The following is a 16,733-nucleotide window of genomic DNA, read 5'->3' as shown; positions in this document are numbered from 1 at the left end:
ACATGGTATTATCAGTATCGACAAATTCAGAGGTGTAGTAATATACACTATTGCTAAACTAAAATTATTAGGCTCATTAAGAAAAGGCATCCCTTTCCTTCACGTCAATTTTTCATTCAGTAAATGTTGCCATATAAATTGATGCATGGCCGATACAGAATGAAAGATCATTATAAGCTGCAGCTTGATTGTTAGTGCTGGGTATCGTGTGCTTTTTGAAAGCCACCAATCACTATATATTTCTGTGACCGAAAGAGTCTGACAGTCGTGATGGTATGTTACTTTTTCAAATTGCTTATCAGGGCAAAGAATACAAATGAAAACATGATTACTTAGCTCGTTTTTTTCCCTATCTACTTTCATTATTTTTTTATTTCAACAATTAGTTTATAAGGAAAAAAACACAAGTGACCTACTCCACTGATCCCTTGTTAAATTCAGAATGTTGTCTACTTTTCCGAAATTACACCTTTCTGGGATATCCAGGAGTTTCACACCTCTTTCTCCCTCCATCTGTAAGAAAATCGAAACTGCAAAAATGAAAATATTGACTACCAGTTAGAAAAGTACAGGCTGTGGTTACATTTTTATTTTACAACTCTGCACCTTCCTGAAAGCTGTTAAGAGGGCAATCCCTCCATCTGCATGAAAATACAAACTGCAAAAATGAAAATATTGACTACCAGTTAGAAAAGTACAGACTGGGGTCACAGTTAAATTTTTACCACGCTGCACCTTACTGAAAGCTGTTAAGAGGGCAATTATAGTACAGCCAACCTTTGTTGATTCCACTCTTAGAAACGCACACTTTATTGCACTGTACATTTTCCCATAGAAAACAAACTTTCCCTACATTTGAGTTATTTTCTCAGTTCTCTTCAGAGGATTTCAGAAACACTAGGTGCCTTTAGAATCCTCAACATGTGGGGGAAAATGGGACGCTAATTTGGCCAGAATAGTTTTTGTGGGAGAAAGGTTTATGGAGGCTCTGGCGTGAACTGCCCCAAAAAAATTCTGCACCGTTGAGAGGGAGAGGGTAGCCTCAACATTCGAGTCGTCAAAATGGCACCCTAATGTTCGGCACCAAACATGATTACATGATACATATGAAATGCTATTGTTTTCTGTCCAGATAATCAAGATTTAGTCAGGGAGAGGAATTTGAGACGAGTATTCTGTTGCAAAAGTGTTCCACTTCCAAATATACATTTAAAGATGGTATTTAAGCGATAACCGCTGCTGATCCTACCCTGTGAGATTGGTGTAGCTCCTGTGATGTCCAAAACCTGTTAAAACCCCTTTACCATAAGTGATAGCACTGCTGTTTGTGTCTGGAATTTTTTTTGGGAGGTCTGCTGTGTAGTGTTATATATTGTGCTAGAATCCATTGAGTTGTAAAATGTTACATTGTGACACCCTGTCTGTTATGAGGAGATAATTAGTCCTAATATATGATTTGGGATGTTCTTAGAAGAGGCTCGATGGAAAAATGACTGGATGAAACTAAATTAAATGTTATGAAAATTGATACGCAGTGTTTTGAGTATGGATTTTTAGATTTAAAAACGTTGTGGTAAAATTAAATAATTTCCCCACTATTTTTTAAAAAATCTTTTGGAGTCGATGAGCCCTCAACACTTCTCACGAACAGCAGGTTTGCTTTACATACCATTAAAGTACTGGAGTCTTTTGTGAGTGCTTTTTCAGTCCACATGGATTTTCTATTACATTTATATTAAATTGTGCCTCTAAATTCAGCGTTTGATTTAGTGCATCGCTTGGCTCTTCTGTACAGACATTTATGCCTGACCACTTTCAAAGATCACTAGGAGCTACTATTCAAATTCCCACCCCATACCACCTCTACCCTCACCACCCCTAGGTTTTTCTTAGTACCCCATGTTCAGCTGCCAGTTCTTCATTCTCTTGACTACAGTCCCAAAACCGGATTGGTGTTTGTAGGTCTAGCATTCGAGACCTCTTGTATATACTTTAGTATAAATGTGTATGTAAACAACCAGCCGAAGTCAGTAAAATATCAGAATTGCTTTCCGTGAGGGGCTTCCTTTTAAAAAAAAAAAATTCTGGCAACTGCCTCCATTTAACTTTCTTGATAGAAAACGACCAGCAGAGGTCAGCATAATACCAGAATCACTTTAGCATTCACTAGATTCTAGTCCATAGAAATTGCCTTCTATGAGCACCCGTAGACAATAATATTTTTATCGAAAATTGTATTTTCAGTAATGTGACCACCAAAGGCCCTGATTTTATATTAAAAACAGAGCTTTGAACTACACTATTTCCAGCTGAAAGGCAATATTTCTCTCAATGTGTTCCCATACCTGGCGTGTCACGCAGTTTGGTGCTTACTTTCCCTTCATGTTAAAGAACAGTAGATGTTTTAGCACCCAGGCTAATGTACTGCATATCTAAATACATATAAGGTCCCAAAGGCAAGTCCGATTGCATTGCAAATGCTTGTTTCCTTTCCTGCCCGAGACTTCCTGAATAATTATTTCTCTCCTTGCTTCCTGACATTATCCATTTCTAAAATTCTTTCTGTGCCCTCTGATTAAATTTGTGTTTATTCCCTAGTGTTGTATGTGCAACATTTTAACCTTTTAAGTGCGGAGGACAACTCGTTGATGTTCTCCACACTACCTTCATAATGACAAGGCCTTTAACGAGGAGTCCTCCATACATAAAAAGAAAATGCTTCTGAAAAAATCGGCAGAAGCGTTTTATTTTCATAAATCAAACCTGGGATGTGAGGAAACACCTTCCCTTGTGTCTAGAGTTTGATTTGGTATTTTGTTTTGCTGTAACGCCAGAGTGCACAAGTGTTGACGTCACAGCAAAACAAAAGTTAAAGTAGACTCTGCTAGTGACGCAGTGTGCTTTCTCACATTTAATTGATGCCAGAGGGGAATAACTGCCCGAGCATTGATTAACACAGGAGAGGCAGTGTTGGAAAGAAGACAATGTACCCATTTCAGAGCTGCTTTTTTCTAGTGGATCCCTGTTTGAGGATCGTGCTGTCCTGCATCCACTCCACTAGCCCACGCTAGGGACTCCCATTGTCTCTGGCCCAGCCACACAAATGGAGCAGTTTATCAGGTCAAGTGTTGGAACACTGGGTGGTAGGAACTTTGTGGATCCCCCGGACCTTTCCCTTACGTAAATGTGTGTTTTTAGCCAAAATTTGAGTTTTTTAAAGGGTTTATGGGTAAAATAAAACATGTCAGAGCCACGCATTTCATACCACCCTGACTCCCTTGGGTGTTTAGTTTTTAGAAATTTCTGGGTTTGGCAATATTCCTTGGATGCCGGCTGAGCTAAAGCTCAAATTTTGTGGTAACCTGTGGGGAAGCTGGGATTTTCACCTAGATTTTCTTACTCATCTCTAGAATCCCAAACCAGGTCGACTGGACCTTTTTCCCTGTTCCAGAAGAATAAAGGGAAGATTTTACGACAGCTTTGAACAACTTCACCATCAAATCCAAATTAAACTCAAAGGACCACTGTCTACAAACTGAAGTTTCAAAGATTTATTACAAAGCCAAAAATAGTTGGACATACAAACATCACAGCAAGAGGTTCAGAAAATAAACTGCCACTAATACAAACATAATTCTATGCAAGAGTCTCAAACGACTCAGAATAAAAAGCAAAGTCAATTCGAGTAACATTAGGCAACCAAGAACAGTCCCAGCTTGGAGTTTAGACTGCATTTATAAAAAGGAAAAGAAAAGTGATTAGTCTGTCCCTACACTATTTTAAGGTTACATCCCTACATAACATTCCCAATCAGACGAGTAAAGGTGTCAGCGGTGAAGACTTCCAAAGAAGTACATTCACCTTCTTCAGGCAAATAGTCTAACTATCGAGCTCGTTCTAAGATGCTCCTTCTTTCACCCAACTTTGCCCTAAGTTCCCCAAGACTCTCTCTCTACAGCTTTCTACATGCTGCTCTGTCCGTTCCCTGACTAAGATCTGCTCTCCACCCTTGGGAGCTGTCCCTAATACAAAACCCAAAAACAGTCGACACGCCCAGAGGTAACCCCTCTTGCAGGTGAAGATCTTCGGACTTTTCCAGTCTGGCACCTCTCCGTCAAGCGTCCGTTGGTGTGTCCTTGGGTCCCAGGCACCTTCCTCGCTAAATGTTGCACTCCCAAATTCTTTTCTCCATTCACGCCTATTATCCTAACTCCTAAACAATGGACCCTTCTACCTAACGAGCCTTGTGGCCTTGCACCTGCAAGCTGAAATACATGGGAACATCTCTGCAAACATTCGAAGTTATAATTCAACATTTTGCTGAGGACAGCTTCTTCCCCGAAGAGAGAAAATCTTTCCTTCTCGACTAAAGCTAACAAAAGAAAATACTGTTAGGCCTCTACTGGCTTCAACATAGCTCAGGCCTTTGCACTTTTCAAATGTATTTCTAACACGACATGATATTACATTTTACTACTTCAACACGTTAATTCTACTTTCAATGTGAATACTAGTTTTCGTTCTAAAGCCTACTTTAATTCACTCATTGATAAACATATATTTCAAAAGCATTTCATTAGTGATACAACATTTCACAGATGATTTAATTCTTGTATTAAGCAACACTGTATTTCAATTAAACTCTACATTAGTCTCTGGTTAATAAACACATCCATATATATCATGCTGATTCTCAGCCTAACGTTACACTTCTAACTAAATTAGTAAATCCTCTAAATATGTGGGTGCTGACTACTTGGGATTATGGTGCACCCCTACAATTTTCAAGAATAACATGGCGCTCTCTCACCTGCATTAAAAAAAAAAAGGTTGGTTATGAGTGGAAACTTTTGATCGGTCTATGTTGAGTTTTCGTTTCTATCCAGTCCCTGGCATGTGGCCCACCCACACAAGTGGGGTACCATTTTTATTTGGAAAGATATGGGAACATTGAATAGTAGAGCACTTGATAGTGCCAATTAGATTTCTCTGTGTTTGTGGCATTCAACTGAAAGCCAGTGTGTAAGAAAGAAGATATTTTGTAACATGGCCTCGGAATCACATGATATTATGGAGAATCACAAATTAAGAAGGGTACATTAACTGCTCTTCCGAAACTCTGTATTCTGTGTACATTTCAGATACACTCAAGTTTTTTACACACCAGTTTTTCATGCCTTACGTTTTACCGTATAAATTGTTGTAGCGATGGTAGGCAATAAAAAATCATTGTAATTTGTAGCTTAGTTGTTGTCTCTGAGTATCACATTTTTGTAGAACCTACAAACCCTATACTCCCTTGACCATAGGAGCCAATGCTACGTAACCGTATATTGTTTGGGTAAATCTGCCATCGTGACAAAATATTACAGATAAAAACCTCACAAATTGATGTTTTTTCCTACTCATTTACATTTTTTATTTCAACTGGTAGTTTCTTTGGGAAACCATTGAGGCAGCTACACAAATGGCCCCTTGCTGATTTCAGAATATTGCTTACTTCTCAGAAATGTGTTGTTTTTTGGGATCACCCATTCGTTTCGCATTTGTTTCTACTACAAAGTGCAAGTAGGTCGAAACTAAAAACATTAGGAAAAATGGACTACATCTAGAAGCATGCAAAAACAATGGTTACTTTTTTAGATGCATCTCTGCTTGCTCCTGAAAGCTGTGAAGATGAAGATCCTAGCACAGCAAACGTTTTGTTAATGCTATTTTTTTAGAGACACACTTTCTTGAACAGCACTTTCTTCTTGTTTTTCCACAAAGTCTAAAATATTGCTATATTGCTCTATTCCCTCCAGAGAAATCTACAAATACTGGGTACCCTTAGAATCCCCAGATAGTTGGGAAAAAAGGACGCAAATGTAGAGTGGGTACCCTTAGTGGAAAAAAGATATGAAGCCACAAGCCTGAAGTCCGCCACTCAAAAAAAAATGTATAAAAGTGTGTGTGTGTGTATATATATATATATATATATATATATATATATATATATATATGTGTATGTATGTATGTATGTATGTACAAATATATGTTCAGTACTGAGGGTGGGAAACCCCCAGTAGCTATCTAATTTGATAGTTTTATTCAGATTAAACACTCCACAAAACTCTGGAAAAGTAAAAAAAAAAAACAGTTGATATGCCTGTTCATTCCAAAAGTAGGGTAACGAGGTACAGCATTTTTTAGAAAGGGTGATCCTCATTGTGAGAAGTTGGCCTGGCATATGCTGTCCACTATTCTAGTGGAAACCTTGCACCATCCAAACGACCCTTATTGATGGTAGGTTTGAAGACAACCTGTATAGAAAGCTATCCTAGTGGTAGCTGTGGAGAGCAGCCTTCAGGCTAAGTCTTGAAGGAATGTAAATCAGCTTGTTTTACCAGTCTATAATCTCATGAATGACCAAATGAAAGGGGAACCACACCAGGTATATATATAAATTTATTCTAAACACATCCCATTCAGTAAACTTATTTAGCACACAGTAAATTAGCACAATATATGATTGGCCCTAGGGGCGCACCAAACCATATTCTAAGAAAGTGGTATAAGAACCACTACTGGCATAGAAACAAGGCCTAGAGCCTTCAGAACCGGTGGGGCCACCAGGACCCACCCAAGGTAGTGACACAGGAGACCCACGGGGGATGCGTGCCGTGTCTAAACACAGCTGCAAATCACAGTTGACTTCTATGGGTAAAGTCGCTGTTGGAAAATTACAGATTAAGGACACCTAGAAAAGGACTTGGAGCAAGCCCCTTGAGAACTAGGAGGTTCTAGAGTCAACACCCACGTGAGAACTGGAGTAATCGAGTTAACTCACCCAGGTAAACCGAGTGCAAAGGTGTCTTTTTGTGTCGGGTTTTGTCATCGATTTCAATGGCGAGCTGCTGAAAAGTGCTTCAGGCGACCAAGTGGAAAGTGTCCGGGTGGATCCAAGGGTGGATCGGAGATCTGAAGAACCTGAAAGCAGAAGGGACAGAGCCTGGGTCACTAGCCAGTGACCAGGAAGGCGAGGAGAAGATGCCAATGGATGTCGGGTGATTTCAGGTGAAGAAGGTGAAGCTTCACTCTTCAGCCACGAGGACCAGGAGGCGTTAAGGACGACCAGGAGCTGGATTCGAGCTGTCCCACGAAGGATGTCAAGTGCTGCGGTGTCGGTTTCCGGATTGGACCCAACAAGCCTTGGCAACAAACAGCAACCCACGCAGAAAGCAAAGATTGGCTTCGATGCAGACCAGTAAGGTCTGAGGGACTCACCCTTTCGAGGGGAGTCAGGGCATGTCTGGAGCAACCAGGAAAGCCCAGGAAACAGAACAGTTACCTTCGTGGGGACCCACCAGTCGACAGACCAGGGATCGTGAAGGATCCTCGAGCGGAAATGCTAGAAGTGGGCCCATGGAACACTCGTGGAGTGTAGGCCCACAATCTTCGGTGCAAATGGTGCTCGGGGCTTAGACTACAAGTAGCCCAATGCACAACTTCGTGAAAGCTTGGGAAGTCGATGCACTTGCAAATGTGCACGGTGCCCAGGAGCTCCGGTCCCACGGCACTCGTGAGGGCAGCGGGTCTCAGCTTTGCTGGGATCTCGTGTCGGCCTCTGAGAAGTCTGAAAGTCCGTGTCCGAGTCGCAAATCCGCCGGAATCTGGCGGGAGCCTTGGAAATGTAGACCGGCAAGATGCTTCTTTGGTGCCTGTTTGAACAGGGGAGTCACTCCTTGACCCCAAGGGAGATTCATCCGTCTTCTAGTCGATGTAGAATGTCGAAGTTCCAGGATATATGTTGCAGAGTTTCGTCCAGGTGTAATCTGATGTCCTAAGGACTGGGTTCCAATACTTATACTAAGATTGGGGGTTGGACATACTCTGGAGACCCACCTATGGGAGGATCTAGGGAGGGGGTGGCTACACCCCTTCCCTTTGTCCAGTTTCACGCCAGAGCAGGGGCTGAGTGCCCCAGCAACTGGTTTGAACTGGGATATGCATAGGGACACCAAGTGTGCCCCCAGCACTGTCTGAAACGCATTCTATGAATGCATCCACCCATCCCCAATACACTAAAGCCTGTCTGGGAGGTGGTTACACCTCCCTGTGACAGGAAACCTATTGTTCAGGCCTCCTCTGCCACAGTTTTGTCCAGCAGCAGGAGGCCAGGCTCGTGTCTGTGGCTGCAGCATCCATTTTGTGATGCTGGGGCTCTTTTAAACTATTACCAGTAAGGTCAGTGTGTACATGTCTCTCCCTCTAGAAGGGTGGAATTCTACCCCTACCACCAGGACTGGGGGGGAGGTGTAGGATTCCAATGTGTTTGACACCAAACACATGTTTCCATGCAGCCATTCTAAAGTTAGCATTAAGCGCAAGGTTATAATGCACTTAAGAGTATATGGTCTGGCTGCATCACAGAACAGCTACAGAGAATAGATTCTGAAAGGTGCAGAGGGGGTCCTGCTAAATGCATGGGCATCCTCTCACACAAAACCAAGCAATCTGCCTTCAGGATTGATAAGCCCTTCCTTAGGAGTGACTTATAGATTTATATGTGCCAGTGATTAAAGTTAGATATAGGTAACCAATATCTTAGTAAGGGGTGCATGCACCACCTTACTAAGCAGACCTGTGGTGCCATTTTGGAAGGCTTCCCAGGGGAGGCATAAATCATGCTTCAGCCCCTGGTAGGCCTCTGGGGTACCTATGCCCTTGGTACCTAAGGTACCATATACTAGGGACTCACAAGGGTAACCCAGTAACCAATCTGGAGTGTACCTCATGTACATGCAATCAATTTAGAGAGGAAGCAGCTAGTCTGGGTTCCTGGTTAGCAGGGCTCCTGCCAGACTAAAGTCGAAAAACAGTGAAACACCAGCAAAAAGGGGGGGACCATAGTAAGCAGATCCTACTCTCTTACACTCATCTGGGTCTTGCAGCTGGTCATAGATTGTTTTTGTTGTAGTGATCATAACAGTATCAAGTATCTAGTACAGACACTTTTTTTTAGCACTTTGCTGGTTGACTAAAATTGGGTACGAAGCAATGGAGGCCTACTAACACAAATATTTTGGCGTTCGATTTAGAGTGGTTGTTTTTTTTTAGTTCTGTTAAAGAATTTTGAGATATTTCCATATGGTGGAATCGATTAACAGCATTATAGGTTGAATTATTTAGATGTGTAGGAGAAGGCAGTAAGCTGATGGTTTAAATCGGTCTGTATGTGGTTGTAGGTTTTGAAAAAAACATTATATATACACGATTTACTAATAAGCATGGGACATGAATATTGAAACCACAGAATGGGACTGAGGTTTATTCACTAAATGATGAGGACAACGGCTATATTTTTTAGCCCCTTCCTGCCGGATCCACTCCCACTAATGCTGTTTGTAGTATAGTATGGACATACCTCACGTTAGTACAGGGAAGACGCATCAATGTGGCACGTAAATTAAGAATGTTTTAAATCATCAAAAACAGCAAATTTGCATCCTGGAAAAATGCATAGAAAACGGACCATTACAGGCTATTGGAATCTAGGAAGTTTAAGTTGTTAATATATTTAGGACTTGAGAGATCAATGCATGGGATGTCGGTTTTTTTAAAACGTATTTACTAAAAATACAGATCAAACATAAAACCGCACTGCACGCTGATTTTATTGTGCAGCATGGTGTTTTTTCTGCAGCAAGTGCCTTCCTCCTAACAGATGCCTTTGTGATTCAGAGAAGCTCAGGGAGGCCACCATGTATTTGCTGAGTGAGCTTCTGTTGATGATTTACTGCAGGGCCTTTGTTCGTATTTGCAAGTAAAGCTGTAGCTCCAGCCGCTGATAAACCTTTAAAGCAGCAGTACTGTTGGCAAGAGTTTGTGTAACTGCTTTGAATGCTTTTTGGACCTGCATGATGCCCTTGCCAAGCCGGGTTTGTGTGCAGGGAGCATGGGTGCATTACAATTTGGCTGTGGTGTTGTATGATAATAAACACGAGCTAAGCGGGCAGATGCACTCTACCTCAGAGGGAAGGCATAGGGCAAGCAACGAATCGCTACTGGAGCCGGGAACACCCACATAAGACATTTCTATGATCTGATTCTCAAAACAATACACAAAACTACAGAAACAGGTGTGCATCAAAAGAATAAACAAATTATGAAATATTTAATTCACAAACAAATACATGCAAAAATCGATATTTTAATCGGTAGGTTGGAGCTTTTTAAAATGTTTTTATTTCTGAAAGAGAAAACGATATGAATGATGCTAGCTTATCATTTTGTCTTAGATCCAAATCTATGCTCCCTTTTTCCCGCTTATACCAGTGCTTCATTTGAGGTCACCAATCATCCATACTAGATTCCCTTTTCTGTACTTGCACTGATCTCACAAATCAAGATAATGACATTAACTTAATTTTTATCCTCCAATTTCAAAATATCTCACATTCACAGAGTGTTTTAAAAGTTTGGATTTTGCTTTTTTAAGTATATATACTTTTCAAATCGGCTAATATTTAATTTTCTACACAGTCGGGGATTTTAATTTTCTACACAGTCGCGGCACCCCAAATAGGCTCTGCCGACCCCGGGAGACTGCATGCAACAGATTAGGCATTGTTATGTTATGTTATGTTATCATTAAATATAAAGCGCGACAATTACCTGGAGGTGTCCTGGCGCTAAACCACTAATTCTCTGAGATCCAGGCTAAGCTATCTGGGATTAGTGAGTGAAAAGCCAAGTTTTAAGGCCTCTCCGAAAGTTTAGTAGGTCCGTGGCATTTCACAAATAGGGGGCAAGCTTGTTCCAGGCTTTAGCTGCACATAAAACAAAGCTTTTCCCTCCAGATGTGGATTTTTTATTAGGTGGCACAGTCACCAGCTTGGCTCCTCCGGAGCGCAGGGTTCTACCCGGTGTATACCATTGTATTTTCTGTTTTAGAAAATCGGGTCCTATCCCATGTAGTGCTTTAAACACCGTAATCAGAGTTTTAAAACGTAATAGATGCTTGAATGGCAGCCAGTGAAGTTTCTTTAATTCCTTAGAAATAGATGCGTATTTGGGCGTGCCTGAAATCAGCCTTGCGTTACTGGCATAGGCTGAATTTGTCTTAATTAGCAGTGCGTATGTGGTTATGGAAGCCAATGACAGTGCGACATTGTTGCTTTGCGTGATGCATGTTATGTTGTTTTCGTGGGTATTGCTTTAGCTCCATAACTGTTAAAGCGTTTCCACCCCCAGTGCTCAGCCCTTTTTTTAATGTTTGGGGCATTTCTCGCTTAGGCCTTCATAATTTTTTCCCACAAATGGTGTCCACGCAAGATGGTAGGTCTATTTTTGAAACGTCCTGGGGATACTAAAGATACCCAGGGTTTGTGAAATCCCCTAGAGGGAATTGAGCAAATAGCCAAAATATAGCTAATTCTTGTGTTTTTGCGAAACATGAGAGAAAAAAGTGCTGTTCAAGAAAGCCTCAAATGTAGGCTTAAAACCTCAAATATAGGCTAAAACACAGATTTTCTTCACATTTCTGTGAGAGACAGTTCCAGAATATGCGTGAATCCACATTTCTACACATAAAAACACCATCCTAATTATGTGGCTTGGCCTATCACCAGCTACTAACAGACCCCAAAACAGAATTTAGAGACATCAACATTTCCCGGCAAAAAGAGCTTATTTCGTTATGCTGTAGCTGTAGCATTTGTCATTGGGCTCAGTCACTACCAAGGGTAGCTAACCAAACCTATAAATGTTTTAAATCTCGAGACCCAGGGAAGTCCAGTGGGGGTCTGCCTTGTGTGGGTAGCTATAGTGCATGCAACAGAGATGGATCAAACCAGGAACATTTTGAGTCCTTCGCATGGTTTCTTTGGGTGGTGGCCAAGCCCGAGCCCAAATGTCACAGCGGCACCTATTGCTAATCTCTTCACTTTGCGTTTTGGGGACTTTTGTGTCGAGGGATCTAGGCCAAGCCACACACGTGGGGTAGCTTTTTATTGGGAGAAGTGTGGAAACGCTGGATGGCAGGAATTCTGTGGATCCCTGCAGATTCTGGAAGTGTCCATCAAATAAATGTGAGCAAAATGTGTTATTTTAAGCAAAGTTTGAGATTTGCAGGACGTTTTGGGTAAGACAACTTCATGGGAGCCATGCTAGGCATACCACCCTGGACTCCCCTGGGTGTCTAATTTTCTTAAATATGTGGATTGCCTAGGTTGCCCTAGGGGGCAGCTGAACACACCAGAACTGCACAGCCATTCAGCATGGAAAGTGAGAGGAAATTTGAATTTGTCCCCACTCCGCCGCTCCATAATAATTCAAACCTATGCCCGAAGGAATACAGATCTCCTCTTGCTTGCCATGGGGATTCTCTGGACCCCGGGCGAACAGAAAGACTGTTCAATCAATCAATCAATCAATCATTTGTAAAGGGCACTACATACCCGCGAGGGTCTCAAGGCGCTGGGGGCCGCTACTGATCGAACAGCCAGGTCTTGAGTATTCTCCTGAAGGTCAGAAGGTCTTGGGTCTGTCGTAGGCTCAGTGGGAGGGTGTTCCATGTCTTGGCAGCAAGGTGGGAGAAGGATCTCCCACCGGTGGTTGTTCTTCGGATACGCGGGACGGTGGCGAGTGAGAGGTTGGCGGAGCGTAGCTGGCGGTTGGGGATGTAGAAGGAGAGCCATCTGTTGAGGTAGGTTGGGCCAGTCTTGTGGAGTGCCTTGTGTGCGTGGGTGAGGAGCTTGAAGGATATCCATTGTTGAGCCAGTGCAGGTTTCTCAGTTGGGGGGTGATGTGGCCATGGCGTGGTACGTCGAGGATCAGTCTTGCTGAGGCGTTTTGGATGTTTGATGAGGTTGGTCTGGGCTCCCGCGTAGAGGGCGTTTCCGTAGTCGAGTCTGCTGCTGACGAGGGCCTGGGTGACTGTCTTTCTTGTATCTGTCGGGATCCATCTGTAGATCATGCGGAGGGTGTTGAAGCAGGAGGAGAGGACGTCGTTGACTTGCTTGGTCATTGAGGGATGGGGATAGGCTTCCAACGCCAGGGCTGCCCACCCACTCACTGTAATATTTTCTAAAAACCCCAGCCTGAGGGCAGAATTGTGATTGTGTGATTAATTTCCCCAATTTGCCCGAGGGGTGGTAGAAAGACTGTTGGGTTTGCCATGGGGCTGGGGGTGCAGGTCGATGCCTGGGCATGCCATCCCCACTATTTTTTACCCCTTTGTTCCTGTTGCTAGTGGACTTTCTTCCATACTAGAGTTGTAGAATGGGGGTCAACACTTCAAATCCACCCCCTGGGGTCAGAAATACTGTTATCACTAAATTGGGGGGGGGAGGGGGGCGGCACAAGCCCCATGCCAATGGAGGGGGCTCCTCCACTCCAAACAAAACAATGCCTTTGTTATTCCCCATTGATAATTGGGCTTTCTGCCACCTTCGATCGGTTGAAGTTTGGGGTAAGTCCTCCCATGTGCCCCTTGGGTGGGCATGTGCAAACTCAGGGTAATTAAAAAGGAAATCCATGGACTCTGCTCTCACCAGAAGACAACAAGGAAGAAACCGCTTGTCACAGTAACTACAGATCACATTGCTCTCCAATAGATCAAGTGCATTCACTTCCTTTAAAGCTTTTTTGGGGAGGAAGGTCGATTTCGACCACGGGGACCCCATCATGGGGGCCAACCGCTTGATACCGGGATCTCTGGAGCCCACCCACTGCACCAAGTGTGCAGGGTTGTGGACCACAGGGGGGCTCGAAGCCCCCTCGGTCCATGCCTGCTCTCTGCCTCCTGCGGGAGCTGGCATTGCTCCTAAAAGCAAAGAGCAGCCAAAAAATCAGGAAGACAAATGAAAAGTCCTCTGCTTCTGCCCGCTGGGAGTGGACTTACTTTGCTCTCGCTTGGTGAGAGACAAGTATGCAAGGTGAGAGACAATTTAAGTACACTTAAGAGTTTCAGTGGCATTAAATATAATGAGAAAGCATATGTTCTGAAAGGTATTGAGTAGAAAATGTTGTGTTTGAGCTAATGTAAAAATGTTTTGGAGAAAAGATTAAAAAGAGCAATCTAGACCAAGATTTTCTGCAGGTAAAGACTAGGGGACGAGGTGGATGAACAGTTGGTACCTAGAGGTGGATATTTTTGGTGGGGATGTGAAAGAAGAGAATCTCAGTTATAACCGTACAAAATGGAGAGACTTAGTTAGCTACAGTGTCACGGAATGTGATGGTTGTGTCTTCTATACTACAGAGTAAATTGCATTCCCTTCTTCAAAGTTCCCTAAAGGCTAGATATTGTTTTACATGCCTGTGGATCACAATGTAAGGAAAAGTGTATTTTGAAGGATTTCTCATTGGTATTATTCATTCCTCAGACTAAGGCAACGTTTTGAAAGTGGCACCTTCCTTAACCTGCGCCATTGTTGTGAGTGCTACAGATCACACCTGTGTGTTTGTATATAGAAGTGCGTATCTCTCGTCCTTAGTTTTGGTTTTTCTTTTCCAGGCAAGAAGAGAATAAACCCAGGCCTGAAGATTCCAAAAGAAGCTTTTCAACAGCCGCCTGCCAGCTCTCCAACGTAAGTTTTGTCATGCTTGTCACATTTAGTTGTTACCCACTCATCCCAAAGCAAAAGGAATGGCTTTAGCAAAAGCAAACCATTCATGTATTTTTGTCTTTGACCTCTTAGTTTGAAAGTGGGTCCAATGTATTCGTGTTGGTTTGTGTTAGTGTTGTGCACAGTGTTTTGCAGTGATCAAATTCTTGAGCATAGGAGCATAATAGAGCTCAGGATTAAACAATGTTTTGCAGATAACATGAACCCTCCAGATTACTGGCTTCAAAACGCAGGAGTTTATATGCCATTCATCCTTTGAATAAGGAAGGGTGAGTCCCTAATAACAACAATCTGTCATGGAAATCAATTAGTAATTTTTATGATTTAATAATCATATATATATGTACACATTACATCCACTAATAGATCACGATGTACAGTGAGATGCAAAAGTTTCCGCCTTCGGTGCTCAGAAGAGTGACACTTATGACATAGAGAAATAGTTGTGTATCACAAAGTTTATTACTAGACAACCCAGAGAAGAAGTTTAGATACACATTTCATTGGATTAGCCTAATTAGCTGACAGCATTTCGATCCCTCTTAAGAACGTGGGTCATCATCATGACTTCTAGTGTACATGAGTTCGAGTAGGCGTTGATCAACAGCAGCACCTACATGCAGAAGATGCCAAAAACTGGGTGGGGGTGATCTGAATCAGTAGAGGGCTTTCCTGGGTTGAAGCGCTGGTCCGACCAGGACAGGATGCATACGTTGCTGAACCAGCCACTGAGTGAAGGAGGAGATTGAAATGAAATAGCTGCAGCGACCCCGTCAGTCTTGGGAGGTGGACGATCTTCCCAGAGCAGAAACCAACTATTTGTGAGAGATGTCTCATCTTTGGAATGCCTTATGTAAGTGTTGTATTACGTATTGCATTGGGACCTTGTTTTCCATTTTATGTTTACTGACCAGTAAAAGTTCTCAAAAATATTATCTTTGCATAGAAAATCATTGATGTTAAAGGGACTTTTTTTACGAGTTGACGAGTTAACAAACCCAAATATTAAACACAATTTCCAATCTATGATGTAAAAGGCTAAAGGAGCCTTCTCGAGGGACGGAAATGCAGAAACAAGCAGCTGGCAAAACATCCCCAAGTAAAAGCCCAGTTTATTTAGGACTAACTGAAATGCAAACATGCACCTCTTTACACATATTTCAAGTGCCTGGGCAAAACAAACTTTTCCAGTTTAAGTAGAGCATGCCGCCATTCAAAAAGATGGAATCACAAATGCAGTATGACACAAAATTGAAAACGTTCAGATTTTTATAGTTTTTCTATCTTCTAAAGTGCTCTTAGAAGTACATTGTTGTTTTATTGTTTTCATATTTATTTTATTCAGATAGTCCTGCAGACACATTGTTAACTAAAATACGTTCTTTGCACACAGAAACAATTGATATTTTTTGCTTATAAGAGTTTTCTTTATCTTTTTCAGTCATATTTTTTGTGTCTGAAACATATGAAACCATCTTGCTCTAAACAGTAATTTCTTTCAAACCAGGTTCAAGATAAAGAGTGATGAAACCCATGATCATCCTCTCAATTTCCATTGTGTGTTTAAAGTTTAAGTTACACTATATTGTGAAGGGTTCATGATAGCTCGGCTTCTGCCCCTAAGTTCTACTAAGTCTTCGAAAATCCTGACAGTTTTCAAACTTGGTTCATGTTATTGTAACAGGACCACCTTTAATCCATGTTTATTGTTGACTTAATGCCAGAAGACTTTATGACGCAAGTATTCATTCACTAATAGTGTTATCGAGCACGATACATGTTGGATTATATTTGTATTTGCAAATAATTGTTGGATTATATTAGTATTTGCAAGAATCTTGAGACAAAGCCACATTTTCCTTTACTAATTTAAACATTACACATGTAAATCTTGTCCTCATCTTTAACCTCCATGGAAACAGAGTAATAAGTCTGTTGGTTGATTGATGTCTGATTTGTAGAGCAATAAGGAATACAGCTAAAATTGAAAGTAACTCTGAAGACAATTATGTTTATTTATGGTTTGAATTTTTTCATTGTAAAAACTGTTCACTTTTTTAATTTCTTAATGGCTGTGTACCAAAATTCTAGAGGCGTTTTTCAAAACTTTGATTTCTACGT

General features: G+C 41.9%; 1 protein-coding gene across 1 annotated transcript in view; it reads left to right on the top strand.

Annotated features, from left to right (window-relative positions):
• MAP2K6 (mitogen-activated protein kinase kinase 6) overlaps positions 1-16,733 on the top strand; it is a 486,415-nt gene that overhangs the window by 172,092 nt on the left and 297,590 nt on the right. The window contains exon 2 of the mRNA XM_078654284.1: positions 14,501-14,573. Within this exon, the coding sequence (XP_078510410.1) occupies positions 14,501-14,573 (73 nt within the window). The remainder of the gene's footprint in view (positions 1-14,500; positions 14,574-16,733) is intronic.

This window comes from Lissotriton helveticus, chromosome 7 (assembly GCF_964261635.1).
Source record: "Lissotriton helveticus chromosome 7, aLisHel1.1, whole genome shotgun sequence".
Classification (NCBI taxonomy): Eukaryota; Metazoa; Chordata; class Amphibia; order Caudata; family Salamandridae; genus Lissotriton; species Lissotriton helveticus.
The sequence above is the reverse complement of the archived record's forward strand: the minus strand, read 5'-3'. Positions and strand labels throughout refer to the sequence as shown.